We start from the raw sequence: 17,700 nt of genomic DNA, 5'->3' as shown, positions 1-17,700 counted from the left end.
ACATAATAAATCATTGCATATCTGACAAAGCTTGTAGTAAACGCGTAGCGGAAAAAAAATCGTAAAAATATATCGTACAGTGCGTTTGAAAATTATCGATAATTCAAAGCAATGCGACACACTTTGTCACATTTTCCTCGGTTTCGAGATGATAGAAAATCACAGCCAAGCTAATAAAAGATTATCTTTCGTAATTTCTACTCTACTCTTTAGAGATTTCGAGAATAGAATTCTATTTTCCACCGCGCGAAACACACGTCTGTCCGATTCTAATTACCATGTTTCATCTTAGATAGAACGCGGTGAATAAACACGATGGAACGTGATTTTAGAGACATATAGTCGGGAAGGGACTATTATTTTCCACGGCATGTCCCGATGTTTCGAGCCGTGTTTCGAGCCCAGCCGTGAGAACCGGAATGATAGCATGACCGGAAGAGCGGCTTGAGAACTGAGAGGAGACTTGCAGATAGTCGTTGAAGAATCGCAGGTATATATATATATATATATGTATATGTGTGTATATATATATATATATATATATATACTTATATACATGGTGCACTGAGAAGATTCGAATCGTGAGAACCAGACGGGAAAACACGGCGGCCGGGTTCCCTTGCATACCAGACCATTCCATCTTTATAATAAATCACTGGAAGCCGTTCTCTTGATCGAATTAATGTTTGTAAATTAAACCACGTTTCCACTGAATCGGCACGCAATCGCGCGAGAGGGGGAGGAGGGATGGCGAAAGAAAAGGAAAAAAAAAACGCACAAAACGAAAGCTACAATTCCCGACAAGACTCGATTGTGTCCGGTTTAATCTAGCCTCGTAATAAGTTTCACAATGAACCTTTCCGGACCATTCATAATCGATTGTTTAGCGCGGTGACAGTGCGTTATCCGCTATTGACCTCGATATGCTTCTTTTCCTTTTTCTTCTTCTTCTTTTTTTTTTTTTTTTTTTTTTTTACGAGCTGCGTAACCGTGAGAAATCGCGACTCCTCGCGGAACGAGCGAAAAGAAGAGAAGTAGAGAAAAAAAATTGGAACGTAGAGAGAGAGAGAGAGAAAGAGAGAGAAGAAGCTTGTCGAATTCCAGGAAAGAACAATAGTTACGAAGCAACGGTGATGGTAAATCGAAAATTCGTAGGGGGGCGAGAGAGGGAGAGGAGAAACGGTGGGAAATCGGCGGATTCGAAGGACGAGAGCGGTGGTGAACGCTTGGCGAACAAATCGTGGCAGGCCGCGGCAGATATAGCGGACACGACTTCCGGGAAGAATCGTTGTTCCGTGACGGAAGAGGCAAGAAGAGAGAAAGAAACACGCTATATAACACAATGGGCAAGCTGTGAATTATCCGCAAAGAATTCGTTTCTTTTTCCATCCATTTCTACATTCTTCTTCTTCGATCGAAATTGCTCTTTCGCAATCGTGAATTAATTAATAATTCCACGATGCGAATCGAACGATATACGAATAACAATATCGTGTAATCGAACACGTATCGGTCATCGGTCTTCAAACACGGTACGGATATCACTCGTTTCTCGTTCTCCGCGAATCGTTTATCCTTCTTCCCTGTTTGTTATCGGTTAATTGTGAATGGAAGTTTTTTTCTTTTTATAGGCTGGATATACGTACCAGAGCTTGGACTCTGTAAATGGCACTGGAAGAATTCACGGGGGATTTAAGAAACGGGCCCGTGGAGCTCCCGTGTCATACACAGCGTCCGGCTATGCAACGCGATAACCTCGAGGAAAAAATAAACGCACGAACGTCATCGAACATTATTATCAATCTTTAAATAAAAAAGAAAAAAAAAAGCCTCGTCGGATTCAGGTCAGAAGTAATCGAACAACTGGAATACCCGGAAATCGTCCAACGCGTTTACGTAACAAGTATATAACCAGTATCAACAAGAGTGGTAATACAGGGGAGGAATCAGGCTATAGGGAGATAAGAGATCGTTAACGTACGCCACGGAACGTGGCTCGATCTCTTCGATCGTTCGACGACGAAGAAGAAATTCTCGAGCAAACTCGAAATCGTGAATCAATGACGGGGAAAAAAAGAAAATTAAATTGGGACAGAATTGGAGGAGGGGAAAAACCACGAGAAAGGATTTTTTTTAACGGGATGATAACGTTTTATATCGATTTCTCGGACTGCGTGCACGTGGTGGACGAAAGCTCCGACCATCGTCGACTTGGCAACAGGCGACTTGGCGACCTTCCTCGATGAAAAGGCGGCGCGATGGCGAACATAGTACAGGGATACGAGGAAGAAGGCGCGCACATTTGTCGAGCGAGAAATGCTTGTCCACGTGGAAGAGGGGAACGAGACGAAGACGGGTGGCTAACCGGAAATACAGCTCGCGCAGGCAAAAGAAGAAAGTGTCAGAGAAAAAGGCTACGGCCAGGGTCTGCGTGGATCGATTCGCGACGCGACTCGACGAGCAACACCTGTCGCACGAGTCAACCGAGTAAGTGCATTCGTCCCTTCTTTCATTGTCCACGATGAAAAGGTTGAGGAAACGTACGGAGAATATCATTTGAATCCCGTTTTTGCGCAGTCATCCTATTAACGGAAACGCGCTAATACCGCACAAAGGGTTCGAGATTAGCCGATTTATGAAAAGGGATAGATTTTTGAGAGAAGGATTCTTCTTTGATCGGATGCGCGGATAATGATCGATTGGATGATCGAATTCCATCATCGAGATTCTTGACACGCGTGACATGGAGAACGCGTCATCGATCAGAATGTAAACCGGCAACGAAATAAGGTCTACCTGTCCAATAAAACGGACGAATCGTAATGGCAACGTTTGATTACCTGTTGCGTCACACCTGTTGCCGACCATACGCGAACCACGTGACGGTAGTGGCCGTGAAAAGATTTTCTCATTGTGTCCCGACGTTTGTATCGATCGCGTGGACGAGCCTGATGCCAACGTTGAAAGTGGCCAAACAACGTATTGCGATTATACTTTTTTGCATTCACATATGAAATCAATAGGGGTGCAACATACGAAACGATTATTCGTAATGTTAATTGCTTTCGTATCGTGGATCCCAAGATCCCAAATGGAGAAGCGGGCGAGCAAATGGGCCACACCATCGATGGATTCTAAAACCCATTTTCCAAACTGGAGTTGGGGTTACTTATCTTCATGCAGGTGTCGTCCGATAATCTCTTGTCTGTAAACGACAAACGTTGTTTTTTTTTTTTTTTTTTTTGCTTTCTACGCGTCATTACACATGCTGGTAAGGTGACTCAACTGTTATGCATTTTACCAGATATACGGAATATCTTATATCGGAACTGTTTCCAGGCATCGAGAATTCCTGTTAAGCGAATTCGCAACTTGTTCGCGGAGGATCTTCACCTTTCCTTTGAAAGGAATATTTTCGATCCTTGATGTCGATAAAGCACCTTCCCGTTTGATCGTGCTCGCGTCCTCATAAGAATCTTTCGATCTCATTGTTCGTGGGCAGCAGGGCAGAAAGCGGCGCTTCCGGTTTCAAGTTGGCTCGCAGCACGACGACGACAGACAGAGCACAGGGCCCGGTTGCATCCTGATCGTTCGGCCAAACACCTGCGCCGCATTTCACGGGTAAAAGGATCAAGGTCGAAAAGAAACTATTGCCCGGCTTATTGGTCACATTCTTTTTTTTTTTTTTTTCTCGACAGTCATAACTGTGCGATCGCGTGTTTTTTCACAGGTCTCCACGAGTTTATATACACCTCGTTACGCAACATACAAACGAAGAGGTATATAATTGAAGGTGGTTCGATATAAAAATCGAAGGAAACGATGGAGAATTAAAATCATTTGCATATACGTGAGTATCAGGTAACCGCTTTTTTTTTATATTTCATTTTTATTTTTCGTTCAAACTATATAATACGCAATTAAAGAAATTGGATGATAATTTACAAAATTTAATTATATTCACAGCCACGTTCGATCGATGGAAAATTGTCGTGGCAAGCAAGCGAACGCATCGTGGAACCGGAAGTCGCCGTGGGATCGCCGTGGATGTTTGAAAATATAACATGTATCTCGTACCACCACCTTCTATCCTGGAAACCAGTCGAAACACAATGCTATCGTATACGTTTCGTACATCGCATGTAATACCTGTTATTAATATCAGTGATAGAACGATACATGAAGGATATTTGCTTGACTCGCGTTCGCAAAGAAAACGATTTCTTTTTAAGGAATTCATAAATACGTGGTTATTAGAATATGTGTATAACGATATATTGTGCTTAGATAAAGTAGGTTATTGGATGTTAATAATCCGAATTAGCTATTCACGAACGCGCCCATCCGCTTCCGAGTACGTGTGCAACCCACACACGCCCATGCCACACCATCAGAGGATGGTTAACTTTATGATTCATGAAACTTATCTTTATGGTCAGGTGAGTAACATCGCTGGTCCCATAACAATGGGGAAAGATGGACGGCAGACGAATCCTTCTCGAGCATTGTGAGGTACACGTGAGATATAACGTATGCACGTTTAATCACGTACGAGGTCAACGTGTCATTTGCTCGTGGCCTTTCACCGTGATCGGGTCAACGGATCAAACCCCCGCCGATCGTAAAGCAGAAAACATCTGTCGAGGAATCGAACCGAGATGCATTCCGATATTCGATAGAAAATAGGAAATAATTCGATCGATATTCGCCGATCGAGCGTGACAACATCCTATTTTCTAAACGAAGAAATACGGAGTTGATTCACATCCAGAAGTCGTGGGCGAGCACGAACGTCATTAAAGCCTGTAACTTTCCCGTCCTTGGCGAGTAAACGATATTTCTGCGGGACCGAATTGTCCGATCTTTCTTGTCGGTGTCGATTCTTGGACAGGGGGGAAACTTACTCGCGCGAAACGACTCTCCGTCGTTTGCGTTGTTTCCAGATGGTTCCGTTAACTACGCGAAAATGTAAAAATAATCGAAGAACGATATTCGTTGTCTCGTCTTTCGAGCAGAAAATACGCGGTACAAAATTCTATTTATCTCCGGTCCGGATTTTTGAACGTTGCTGCATTATTTCCGAATCCTCTCGAAGGAACATTCGCTTTTTTCTTTTTTTCTTTTTCAAATTATCGGCAATAAAGAAGATAAATATTGACACGCGGGCGAGATCAGAAACGTGTAGGAGATACATCATCGACTTTATTGCCGATCCATGCCGCTCGTGCGAGAAGAATTACAGTGGGAAAAATGTTCTGATGTATAGGTACGAATAAAAAGAAACGATATTCCACTGAGAGAGAGAAAGAGAGAGAGAGAAAAAATTGAAACGCGCGTACGGAAAGGCGACACGTGATCGCATGTTTCGCGGTCTAATCGCGCTTCCTCGGGGATCGTTTAATTAAATTCCAACTGCGTCGATAGTTTTTAGCCTGAGCGAGATATCGCTCGTGCATAAAAAAAGAACTTGCAACGATCGTTCGATCGTTATTAGACGGAACGAAACAACGCTTAAAGACGACGTTAAATCCGGTAAATCCGAAGAGGAATTTATCTAATTACAAAGCGTTGGCAACGGAATGACTCTGCAAAATATATTCCCGGAAGTTATTATTTGCATTTTGGTTTATTAATGACAACACGTCGTAAGCGGTATCGTTCTCAGGACATAATGACAAGTTAAAAATAATTAATACGAAGACGCGACAGGTGTTCAATCCCGATCGATGAATTGTAACGAAGAATGATCTTGACACGTGGGTAAGAAAAATTACATAATCGATCGGATCCGTTCGCGATACGATGGATCATTCTGGCTTGCCGATAACGCGTCGAATTATTATTAGATACGTAAATATCAAAGAACCGGCATCATCTTTATTTATAGGATATATGTTGCAAGTTATTCGTAACAAGAACTACAAATTCGTATCGCATCCGTGGGATTATTGGGAACCCACGTCAAGGCTAAGTGAGGTCGGTCCAAATTCGAGACACCTACGAAACGAGAACAAGAGTGTTGCGCGAATTCGGGACGATTCGGTCGACATCTGAAAGATACACACGCCGGACGAGTGTATAAAGATTCGTGAAGGAGGTAACGAACCGTCAGAGCCGATAGAGACCCTCCATCGTCGCGGTGTTCAACGTCCACGTCGAAGTCTAGCTGGACTATGGCCAGATTCAAAAATAAGCCGAATTTTCGACGGATTTGCCGATTGTCCGCGATCATTTCGCGTCATCTCGAGAATCCACGTGTTTCTCCTCTCAGGATTTTTACACGTCTCGTTCGAATTCGACGCGACCCGAAGGACAATTTTGAATGTTCGCGGTCATTCCGGGAATCATCACTATTTCCGTGATACACGCTTGGCAAGGAACGAGAAATCCGCCTTTTCCCACACACTTTCCCCTTCCAGATTTTTTTCTCGCGTAAAAAATGACACGCTCCCGATATAAAAAATTCCGAGACAACGTGGTCCTACCGCGAATCCATGATTCATAAGATCGATTTAACAAAAATCCGTGAACCCGTTCGAGTCCGTTGCTCTCTCTCTCTTTCTCTCTCTCTCTCTTTCTCGCGTTTTTCGACAAATCGGCGACAAACGAAAATCGAGGGAGAAAGGAGGACTATTTTATAATTTCGCGGCGGATTGACGCAACCGTGTAACGGGGTCCACGATGACGACACGATTTCGTTCCGCGCTCTCGGACCGTATTTTTAAATGCCGCCGCCTTTTATCTTCGCGACCAGCCGCGAATCTTCCGCGATCGCCGCTTATAAATCACTCTCTGCTCTCTCGTTGCTTACAGAGAAGTAAGGAGAGAGAAAGAGAAAGAATGGAAGAAAGAAAGAGAAAGAGAGAGGTGGGGCCAAACGAGAGATGTGTTTCTCGTTTCTCGCACACAGTGAGAGTTCTCCCGTTGGAGGCACGATACGAGGTGGGAGAGAAACACGGTGAAAAGGGATGGAGGGGTGAAGGGGAAGGAGGGAGGGAGAAGGGGCAAGAGAAGGATAGACAGCCTTTTGAGTCCCCTCGGTGACCAGTTTAGTTCTGCTTGGCATTCGAACCGCACCAGAGATCATGTGACAGAAGACAAGGGGCTAGGATCCTCGAATAAGTTTCGATCCTTGATCCGTTTTGGACCGCGTTAGATCATCGATAGACGGTGGACCGCATCGATCGATCGCGATCCACGATTCGCTGCCACGGGATATACTATAAGGTGTCTGTGAATCAGTTTGTACTGTGAAAACTTCACGCGTTTCCTCGCGCACGTGCTGATTCCATCGTGTTGATTATTTTTTTTCTTCCCTTCTATTTTTCCTCGAACGAACCGTTGCGAATTCTTGGAACGTCATCGAACCGCTATGCGATCGAGAGGCGCGTAAAATCGCGTAATAATATAAATACGCGAGGTAAATCGCGTTTCTTTTCCGCGTTTCGTCAGTGCACGATCAAGGATGACCGGTTCGAAAGAGGCAGGATCGAGATCGTGACGGCACACGCAACACGTGCACTCCGTTTAAATCAACAAACAGCGGCCGGTCACGTAAAAACACGGCTCGCATACATTTAACGACAAGGAAAGCGTACGTCTTTTCGTATTTTCCCTCCTTCTCTCTTTCCACCGCGCTCTACCTTCCTCCGCACACCGCTCTCCATAAATGACACTTGTGAAATCAACGCACACATTTTCACCGCTTCGAGCAAGCGACTGTAGAAAAGAGGGTCGTTGACAGCGGGAGACCGCGTGATAAATGTACCGGTACGCGTTCGCTCGCCTCCGTTCCCTGCAAATTTTTATGAAAAGATCAATTTACCCTCGTGTTTACCGCGACTTTTGCTCACCCGATTCGCACATCTGTCGCGCGTGAAAATTAAATTCTCGCTTCACGCGCGATTCCGCTCTGGACTCTCGTGGACGCTCTGTTCGCGCTCGTTGACGAGGAAAAAAAACTCGAGTCACAGAAGTCAAAGAATCGAAAAGTGCGGAATATGAGATCGATCGATCTCGACACGGCCTAAGAATAGTCGAGCGACGAACGGATTCGTTGAACCGGGATTCTTTTCCTTTCTTTCCACGTGTCCACCGTGTGCACAGGGAAAATAAATCGGCAACTTTCACCGATATACAGTACCAACGACGACAGTAGCTCGTAAACCATGTCGGGAGATACGACATCGGACGAGGAAGGATCGCAGGAGGACTCCCCTCGATACGACATCGACGATCTGGAGATCATCAAAACGATAGGTGAGCACACGATCCTATTCATCTCCTTTCACTGACGACTCTCGAGCCGTGCGATAGAAAAACTTTCTACTCGTGTACATGCGTTCGATACTCGATTAGAATGCTGTCTAGACACGCAAGAATTTGTTCAACTATTCGACTCGAAACTATTCTAGAGATTGCATCGAAAGCAAATATTAATCGATCTCCGTTTGTTATTATTTGCGAATGATGACGAGGAACAGGTTTTTGTTAAAGCGAATTGGATGATGTAAACGCTACTGGTCACACGCTGCCGAGTCTTGGTAAAATGTCAGAGACGAGGCGAACTACCCTCTAAACGAGGAAGTGGGCCACTGGAGAGTGAGAGGCTACCAAGTGTATATTTAACTGCTCGTTAAGTTCGAGTTACACGGAATGGGAGATGCAGGTGTTTCTTCGCTGATTTTTCACTCTTTCCCTGTGACTTGTGAAACCGTTCTTCGAACGACTAACCGTTGTCTAATAGAAAGGAGAACTCCACACCTTATACATATTCCACGATAATAAAAGAATCTAGGTGGGACAGCGTAAAAAGACCGTAAAGCTTGTTTTAAACGCGCTGTCGGGCTTCCCTAATTTCCATTTGAAATTCAACAACGCACAGTCTGGCTTTTGTGGGTCATCGGTGGATAATCCGGACAGTGAGATATTACGCGATGTATGACGTATAATATAACGAGAACGTCGAGGAAATAAATTCTGGAGCAAAAGCATCGATCTCTTATCGTTCCATTTAGCCTGATCGCGGTTTTGCTGGGTCGCGATTAAACTCGTAAACCAGAGGTAGTAACTGGTCCGTGTAAGCGGAGATCGATCAGGACAGATGTGCGGACATTGCTTTTTTCGAGACGTAGAACAAGTTTTGGACGAACACCAAAATCCTCTCTTTCTCTCTTCAATGTCCATATGGGAGAAAAACAACGTGTCGAGGGGAAGCGTCTGGCGCGCGTAATTCGAGCGAAATAACCCACTCGCGTGATGAATGAACCGTGTTATACCTGAAACATTAACCTTCTCCGATCTGATATATTTCTTCCACTCGAGAACTTCCCGTTTAATCATCCAGGATGCGAGTTATTTCGTCGAAGCGTACGTCGATTAAACGACAATGAAAATGAAAATCGTTATTGCGAGCGGAGTTGAAGTCGAAGATTAAGTTGTCGCGGAATTTCCGAGGGAAACGAGATATTTCTCTCTCTCTCTCTTTTCTCGTTTATTTTTTCATTTCGTCGGAAAGAAATATCGGAGACGCTCAATTACGTAAATTGAGGGACGAGCAAAGAATATTTAAAGCATCGGAAACAGCTCGTCGTTCTATCATTGACACCTGTTCTCAGCTGTCGCTGGCAATCACCGCGATCGTTTCACAGGGTATACAACACGATTTTGCGCCCCTTATTTCGCGCCGTCTGCCAATTTTCTCGCATTTATAATGACGTCTCTCTCTCTCTCTCTCTCTCTCTCTCTCTGTGTACGCGAAACGTCTGCCCCTCATCTGTGATGCGAACACAGCAATTTACCGGTTAATTTCGGCGCGGACCACGGGCAGGCGGCGGCCATCGCTGTTCCGTTAATTGGTCGTGGTACGTTGAGCAGACCAACTTTAGTCACCTGCATTCGTGGGAAAGTGCATTAAACAGACCGCGTACCACGGATTTTGCTACTAGAGAAAGCGTTGATGATTAAACGCTCGCATGGAATGGATCGATAACACGTGTGAGCTATCTTTTTACCGCTGTTACCTTGTATAAATTAACGAATATAATCGATACTTATATACGCGTGTATACCCGCATTTTTTATCACGAGGAATCGATAATCTTGGCTATTAATAGCCGATCGATACACGCGGAAGCACGAATAAAATGCATAATCGTTCATTGATAAATCAATGTTTTCTTAATGTTGTTTACAATCAGGTACAGGCACTTTCGGAAGAGTGGTGTTATGCAGGCATCAAGGTACTCCTCTAGCCTTGAAGATTCTCTCGATGGTGGACGTGATCAGATTGAAACAAGTGGAACACGTACGGAACGAGATCACCGTACTAAAAGAGGTCAATCATCCCTTTATCGTGAACATGTAAGTCAAATTTGCTTTCTCCTTTCTCCTTTCGACTCGACCAAGCTGTAACATTGTAACGATCGATGAAGGGAATTGTCTGTTCAAAGGCGAGGAAGTACACTATGTATGGTATGATCAAGAAAGTTGCGAGTTTGTCGGTCAATCGTATCTCTGAAAAAGAAAGCGTAACTAAAAAACTGCGAAAGTGATACCTGCTGATCTCTCATCAACCATTCAAACATGCTTCTCGTTCCATTAAAGATCGCAAATAAAATGTATTTTCTACCATTTTTATTTTATTTTATTTTTTTTTTTTTTTCATTTAAGATTTTCTGTTTCTAAAATTCTAAAATTCTTACCGTTGCTCCATTATTTTTAACGCCTCAGTTTGGTTTCAGGCTTTGGAGCGGAAGAGACGAGGCAAGAGTATACATGCTGCTAGAATTCGTTGCCGGTGGAGAACTTTTCTCCTATTTAAGGGCAGCTGGCCGATTTTCCGGGCCCACCAGCTGCTTCTACGCGGCCGAGATCGTTTGTGCGTTGGAATACCTGCACAGCAAACACATAGTTTACAGGGATTTAAAGCCCGAGAATCTTTTGTTGGACAGCCAGGGACACCTGAAGATTACCGATTTCGGATTTTCGAAGAAACTGACGGACAGGTAAACGGATACTTAAAGCAATCTTCTTAACGATATTACTTCTAGAACGTTCAATAATGGTAAAAGATAAATATGTAGCTGTATTTTCATCGAACTTGATTGAAACTCGATTATGTCGTAACGCTCGATAAATGCAAGTAAATAAATTGAATAATTCACTTGAATTATTAATTACGATCTATATTTCTGACGTCGATCGATCATATCTTTTTCATTTTTTTTTACTTTTTTTTATTTTTTTTTTATTTATTTATTTATTTTTTTTTTGTATCGAGATATCAGCAACGTGACTGCTCGATCACATGAAAAATTTCATCGATAATTAAACGTGATAATCGTAATGTATATATATATATATATATATATATATACCAGAGAATAATTATTATCGGAAATCACGAATTGCAGAACGTGGACTCTGTGCGGCACACCAGAATATTTGGCGCCAGAAATAATTCAGAGCAAAGGACACAATAAGGCAGTTGACTGGTGGGCGCTCGGTGTTTTGATCTACGAAATGTTGGCCGGTTTTCCGCCATTTTTTGATGACAATCCCTTTGGCATCTACGAGAAGATATTGAGTGGCAGGATAGAATGGCCAAAACATATGGATCCAATCGCCAAGGATTTGATCAAAAAGCTTTTAATTGCAGATCGTACGAAAAGGCTAGGAAATATGAGGCAAGGTGCCGATGACGTGAAAAGGCATCGTTGGTTCAAATTAGTCGAATGGCCGTTGGTAATTCAATTCGAATTGAAAATAATATTTTTTTTTTTTTTTGTTACTTTAAGATGAATAAAGTCATTTGTATATATCGTTGCATTATTATTTTACACGAATAGGTACCTCAAAGAGCTCTTACACCCCCAATAAGACCACGAGTGAAGGCACCAGGCGATCCAAGCTGTTTTGACGATTATCCGGAAACCGATTGGCGTTCTCAACCTCCATTGCCGCCGGAACAACTGGCTCTGTTTCAAGATTTCTAAAAGAAACGTCATGGACAATCGTTCGAATCATGCCAGACATTCATTGACGCAAATTCGTTTGCAACCTTCCGTGTCGAGATTAGAACCATTGAGTTAACGGTATTGTGATGTGTATAAAGTTTCGCAAACGTTCAAACAGGAGTTCCTTTTTATTTTGTACATAGCGGCCCCTTTTTGTATTATTCTCGTTGTGCGTAGTTTATTTATTCATTATATTCGCTGAGTAGAGTAGATATTTTTTTTTTTCGTTGTTTTAAAGTAATTCGTCATTGTAAATAAAAAAGAAAGAAAGAAAAGAGAAGTGCAAGGAAAAATAATCTCGAGATTATGAATTGCGAATTCATGAGAAGTTTATCGATGTACGTTCCTTTTGATACGAAAAAAAAAAAAAGAAAAGTGATGATTAGTAGAAATTATTATAATTTTATAAAAATTAATGTAATGCAAAGTATTTGTAATTTGATGTATCGTGCAACAGTACGTTACATTTCAAGAGAGAATTAAATCGTGAATTTTTTTTAAATTTTATCTTCTTGTCTTTGAAACGATCGTTGTATCAACTTTTTGAACCTTGAACACACTACAAATCCAATTGTATTGTAGTGTCTCGTTAATCGTGATAAGATCATCATGCACACCACCTACGGATCTAATAAATTTTAAAATAGCTACTGAATAATTTAAATCACAAGCACACAACCTTGTTATAATAAAACGCAGTATTCGACACGAAAAATAACCAGTATGATGAACATTGCTGAAGTCGCGAGCAAGAATTCAAAAAGCAAACCCCAATAACTATGTCTAAAAAATTAAACAATAAGAATCAAGAATTCTTGTATTACGATAAAAAGCACGATAATTTGATATCAAAAAAACGATCGAATCGTAAAATTAATGTGATCGAAGCCAAGTCGAATGTCACGAAACATGTAACCAATCCTCCAAAAAAGGGAAAAAAGAATCCAACCTCGTTGGACATTTTAACCGATTTTTTGGAAAGTACTTCCGTGCATGGTTTGCAATATTTCGGTAAAACGGATATAGAAGTCGGAACATTTGGAAAGATTTTATGGAGTGTCACTATATTCAGTTGTTTCATCGGTATCTGTCCTTTCTTCGAGATAAAATGTATAAAAATAATACATAGAATTAAGTATGTGTTTCGTTTCAGGTTTGAGCTTAATGGTAATGCAATTTCTACGTCGTTACAATGAAAATCCGACCAACACGTATATACTGACTTTCGACGAACCGATATTCAAAGCTCCTTTTCCTGCTGTAACCATCTGTCCAACTATGCCAATTCCTATGCGAAAACGTCTGGCCATTTTGGAGAACGCGATATTGCCTGAGAACGTGAGCAGAGAGTTTGCGTTAAACATTTTGAAGTACGTATACAAATTGCAAAAAATATTGTAAAAAAAAAAAAAAAATACCGATGAAATTACGTGAAATTTAATATAGATACGGCCACCTTATAACTCATTCGTACACGAGCAAAGAGTTCGAGGAAATCGATAAGTTAAAAGCGTTTTTGAATGCCAATAAATGGAAAGTGATAGAATTCGTGAAAATTTTGATAAATTGCGAAGATATCTTCGAATCGTGTCAATGGAATACGGAACGGATAGATTGTGGTAAATCGATAAAGACCTCGTATAGTTCTTATGGATTGTGTTGCTCGTTTAATTATCTTCTCGAAGGTTACATGAGATCTCAGAAGCAAGTATTTCAACAATATTTTAATCGTTTCGAGAAATTGTATTATTTCCTTGTACGTATATTTCTTTTTTTATCGATGATGTAAAGAGGTCAAGTAAGACCAAAACCTTTGGGATCCGCTGACTTTGGTTCAGAGAGCGGTTTGAAACTTGTGATCAATAAAGAATTTCAACAACAGAGCGACGAGGAAGACTCGTACAATTCTATGAATTTTTCCATGAATAATAATGGTATAGTGGTACGAGGAAAAATGATAATTTCGCAGAATCGATATTTAAGATGAAATTCAAAATAAAATTTATCTGTATTATTTTCGCAATTAGGTAGTCATACATGATAGAATGGATTTTCCAGGATTGAGTAGTAATATGTACATGTTACAAGCAAACCATGAATTAAAGGTAATCTATTCAATATAAAAAATGGAATCGATGAATCACTGATTCTCTTAATTAATTATTCCAGATCGCTATTAAACCGGAATTAATTCAGAAACCAAAAGGACTCCAACATCGTAACAAAGAGAACCAGTTAGTTCCTTTATGCATCGCGGAAGATCAAAATACTTTGGAATATTTCTCCATCTATGGATATTCAAACTGTTATGCGAATTGTAGAGTCAAGGCCATGCTTCGGTATTGTGGTTGCTTACCATTTATTTACAACAACGTAGCTGAATACAATAAGATCGAAGTAATGGAAATTTTATCGTTAAAACGATAAATCACGATATTCACGAAATCACGAATTAGGCCGATCGATTTTTAGCATTGTGAATTGGATCGTCTACAGTGTATTCAGAGAAACGCGAAAAAAATAAGAATCGTGAAGAATATCCAGAGCAAAGATATTTCTTGTTCCTGTAGGACGCCGTGCACTTATATGAACTACGATGGATTTCCTAACTCGATAATTCTAATGAAAACCAGTTCCACGTGAGTTCATTTCATAAATATTACATTAACTATACTCATAATATGCGTTATTTTGCAGTAGAAACGTGTCACAGAAAAGTACTATTCTTAATGTTTACATGAATTCGCAAACTTATCAAGTTTCAATAACCTTATCAGCCGCTAACGAAACTTATCTTTTGGGTATTGAATATATTCAATTTTTTTTTATTATTTGTTTTATTAAATTCAAGTTAAATTAATTCAAATTTACGTTTCAGCATCAGTCGGTGGAATCTTTAGTTTGTTCCTTGGTTGTAGCTTTTTAAGCGTCGCAGAAATCATTTATTTCCTATACTTATTTTTTCGCGCTAGTTTGAAATCAAGTCAGAAGAGCCAAAATCCAAATACATCATAAATACTGACTATTGTAAACAGCAATCGACATGTTTATTTAAACACTCAATAAATAACGCTAGTAGATTATAGATACAGCAATGTTGCCTTTCTCTTTCCTTCGAATTGCACCATTCTGAACTACGCTCTATCGAATATATATATGTATATATATATATATGGGTTATCGATATTTCCAAGACCTTGGTCAATAATAATTCGATCGAACACAGACTCGATCTATTGTGTAATATAATCTGACACAGACAGCAGGCAAGAATCTGGAGCAATTAGATCTATTTCGAGCGATTACTGGAACGCCACGGAGGCAACGTTTACCATCCGCCAGCTAGTAAAAATATTTTCTCTGCCGTGTTTCCGCTTTGAAGTTTCATCCTCGTGTGGTAGTGTGTCGCGACGTTGGACAGAGTTTTAATAAACGGACCCAGATACTATACGAATTTCTAGAGAAACAACGATAGTTAATCAGAATCTCGGCTCGGTACACTTGTCCCGATCCGTGTCGAAACCGGAAGTCACGCTTCCTCCGCTATACGCGCGATTAATTTTCGTCGTGTAACGCGATAGGAACGCTTTTGCAAAGCGTTGTTTGAGAGGCCGTGGAAAGCGTTGTGAAAATTATACTACGACAGATGGAAAAATTTACATTTATTCAACAATGTTTAACGAAGGAACAAGGAAGAGGAAAAAAAGTATTCGTTTCGATTACATTTTGAGAGTTACGTTTCCTTCGCGGTATTCTATTTATAAGTAAAAATATTCGAGACAACCGAAATCGAAGGTAGAATCGGTAATCCGATCCATGATGAGAACCAGCAACAATGTTGCGTAACAACCGTGAAAATTCGGTCGGTATCGCGTCGTCGTTGCATGTTTTTAATATCTATATAGCGTGGAAATATTCAAGATAGATGCAAGATGTATGTTCATATCGTCTATTTTCGGAATTGCTATCGAAAATACCGATTTAGTTCTCTGTACGTCGGACATACTACGGCCGTGGTACATTGGCGAAAAGAGCTGGAAGCATCGCTCGCTATTTTCGACTAAACACCCACGTATTTCTTACCCATCGACCGTGTACCCCGAGATGTTTTCCATCTTCACGCAAGCACTCGAATATTTTTCTTTGCTCCTCGTCCAATTTTTCTCTCCTCCAATTTATTCACTTTCAATGTTTTTTCGCACAGACTTTGAATCGTTTCCATGCTTGGAACGTATCTCGATTCGATCGAATCCCTAAGAGATTGTAATTCTTCAATTTTCAACAAAGAAAAATATGCGTCGGGGCTTCCTTTTATCATCGTGCTTCACAATCATTCACCTATTTATGAAACTACGTTATTTTGGTTGTTCCTTTTATTAGAAGTAAGACTATCTCTTTCACGTTCAATTATCGTGAGATACATAAAATCTTGGGAGAATGGGATAAGCGAATGTAATACTCGTGGAGAACATTGAAAGAGCTTAAATGGATTACGCTTGTCTCGTTCATTTTAAAATAGATTTTATGCGGATAGAGAAAAATGCGGAGAAAAAAAAGTCGTTAATTGGATGAAAGAGGGATCGGTGTATCCAATGTATCCTGAGTATCCTGAGTATAATCGTTGATCAATCGAGGATATATAATTGTCGTCGAACGTGTAATTCCCTTCGTATATTTCTTACTTCATTCCTGGAACGAACAAAAGTAACGTTTTACTACGAACGTTTTTAACGCTACGTTGCAAGGTAACAGAATGAACCATTGTAGCGGAGATTTCAATGATCAATAGTACAATAGGAAGCAAGTGTCGCGCAGCAATTATTTGTGAATTAGAGGCGAACTTACCATGACGAGAAACGTCAATTTCAAAGTTAAAACAATCCCGAGTACAATAACCAGAGGCAAATCAGCAGGAGGATGAGTATAAAGTACGTGGTTAAGATGTTTTTCGTTTCGTGGGCTGCCTGTGGCATTTTTCACGATAGATGTTTCACGACACTAAAGAAAAATTAATATCAGCATGCGATCACGGTTACGTCAAGTTGTTTCCTCCGACGAACGAAATATTCCTACCCAAAATATTGATCGTACTGTTTAATTTTTTTTTTTATTCTTGATGAATCAGTCTCCTTTATTGTCTCCGTTTCACGGATCGGACGGAAGTTTCGGATAAATCACGCTGGACGATCAAAAATGGAGAATCGATCGGGAAAATCTGAGATCAAGCACCGCGCCACTTTGCGTCCGATCTTCGACTAGATCACTCAACGCAGGATCCACGATACGAACGAAGATCCCGAAATTCCTCCAGGAATCCGTGTGAAATCCCCCACCAATTCGATCACGGATACCACCACGTTGCAGCTTCCCTTGTAACTTCTGATCCAGGATTGGTAGCCCGGGTCCCACCACCGTCTTTTACTGGTGCGAAATCAACGAGTTCTGCCACCTCGAGTTATATTAAGCATCGTGAATATTGGATACAGCTTCAGTGGAAAATGTTTCGGATCGATTCACTATCATCATCGACGTAAAGATATTTCGCGGGTTCAAGGTCGTGTAAGTAGCGATCAATGGCCTTTGAGGAGCGTTGCGACAATGCGAGAGAAATTAAACGAAATTTAGAACGACAAAAAAAAATAAGAGATATCATAAATCTCGGTTCTCTAAATTATAAAGTTTT

At 41.0% G+C, this 17,700-nt stretch overlaps 2 protein-coding genes and 1 long non-coding RNA gene across 5 annotated transcripts; 2 read left to right on the top strand and 1 right to left on the bottom strand.

Moving 5' to 3' along the window:
• Nucleotides 1-7,002: 7,002 nt before the first annotated feature.
• Nucleotides 7,003-12,519, top strand: LOC122710443 (cAMP-dependent protein kinase catalytic subunit PRKX). Of its 3 annotated transcripts, none has more exons than XM_043928301.1 (5): nt 7,003-8,259; nt 10,200-10,362; nt 10,743-11,006; nt 11,415-11,745; nt 11,850-12,519. In XM_043928301.1, the coding sequence occupies exons 1-5, from the start codon at nt 8,169-8,171 to the stop codon at nt 11,994-11,996; spliced, it is 996 nt and encodes a 331-aa protein (XP_043784236.1). In that variant the 5' UTR covers nt 7,003-8,168; the 3' UTR covers nt 11,997-12,519. The 3 variants fall into 3 exon arrangements, with proteins under 3 accessions (XP_043784236.1, XP_043784238.1, XP_043784237.1); XM_043928303.1 differs by having other exon boundaries at nt 7,005-7,227; XM_043928302.1 differs by lacking the exon at nt 7,003-8,259 and adding an exon at nt 9,812-9,996.
• Nucleotides 12,520-12,675: 156 nt separating this feature from the next.
• LOC122710442 (sodium channel protein Nach-like) lies at nt 12,676-15,102 on the top strand. Its single transcript, XM_043928300.1, has 9 exons — nt 12,676-13,100; nt 13,171-13,387; nt 13,464-13,721; nt 13,809-13,959; nt 14,045-14,122; nt 14,187-14,414; nt 14,490-14,656; nt 14,715-14,818; nt 14,896-15,102. The coding sequence occupies exons 1-9, from the start codon at nt 12,797-12,799 to the stop codon at nt 15,030-15,032; spliced, it is 1,644 nt and encodes a 547-aa protein (XP_043784235.1). The 5' UTR covers nt 12,676-12,796; the 3' UTR covers nt 15,033-15,102.
• Nucleotides 15,103-15,178: 76 nt separating this feature from the next.
• On the bottom strand, nt 15,179-17,352 carry LOC122710444. The gene is made up of 3 exons (XR_006345932.1): nt 17,091-17,352; nt 16,863-17,015; nt 15,179-16,706 (listed from the first exon to the last, which is right to left on the bottom strand). It is a non-coding gene; the product is annotated as an uncharacterized LOC122710444 (long non-coding RNA).
• Between the last annotated feature and the right edge of the window lie 348 nt (nt 17,353-17,700).

The sequence above is a fragment of the Apis laboriosa genome, unplaced genomic scaffold (genome assembly GCF_014066325.1).
Source record: "Apis laboriosa isolate Shangri-la unplaced genomic scaffold, ASM1406632v1 scaffold14686_cov152, whole genome shotgun sequence".
Taxonomy (NCBI): Eukaryota; Metazoa; Arthropoda; class Insecta; order Hymenoptera; family Apidae; genus Apis; species Apis laboriosa.
The sequence above is the reverse complement of the archived record's forward strand: the minus strand, read 5'-3'. Positions and strand labels throughout refer to the sequence as shown.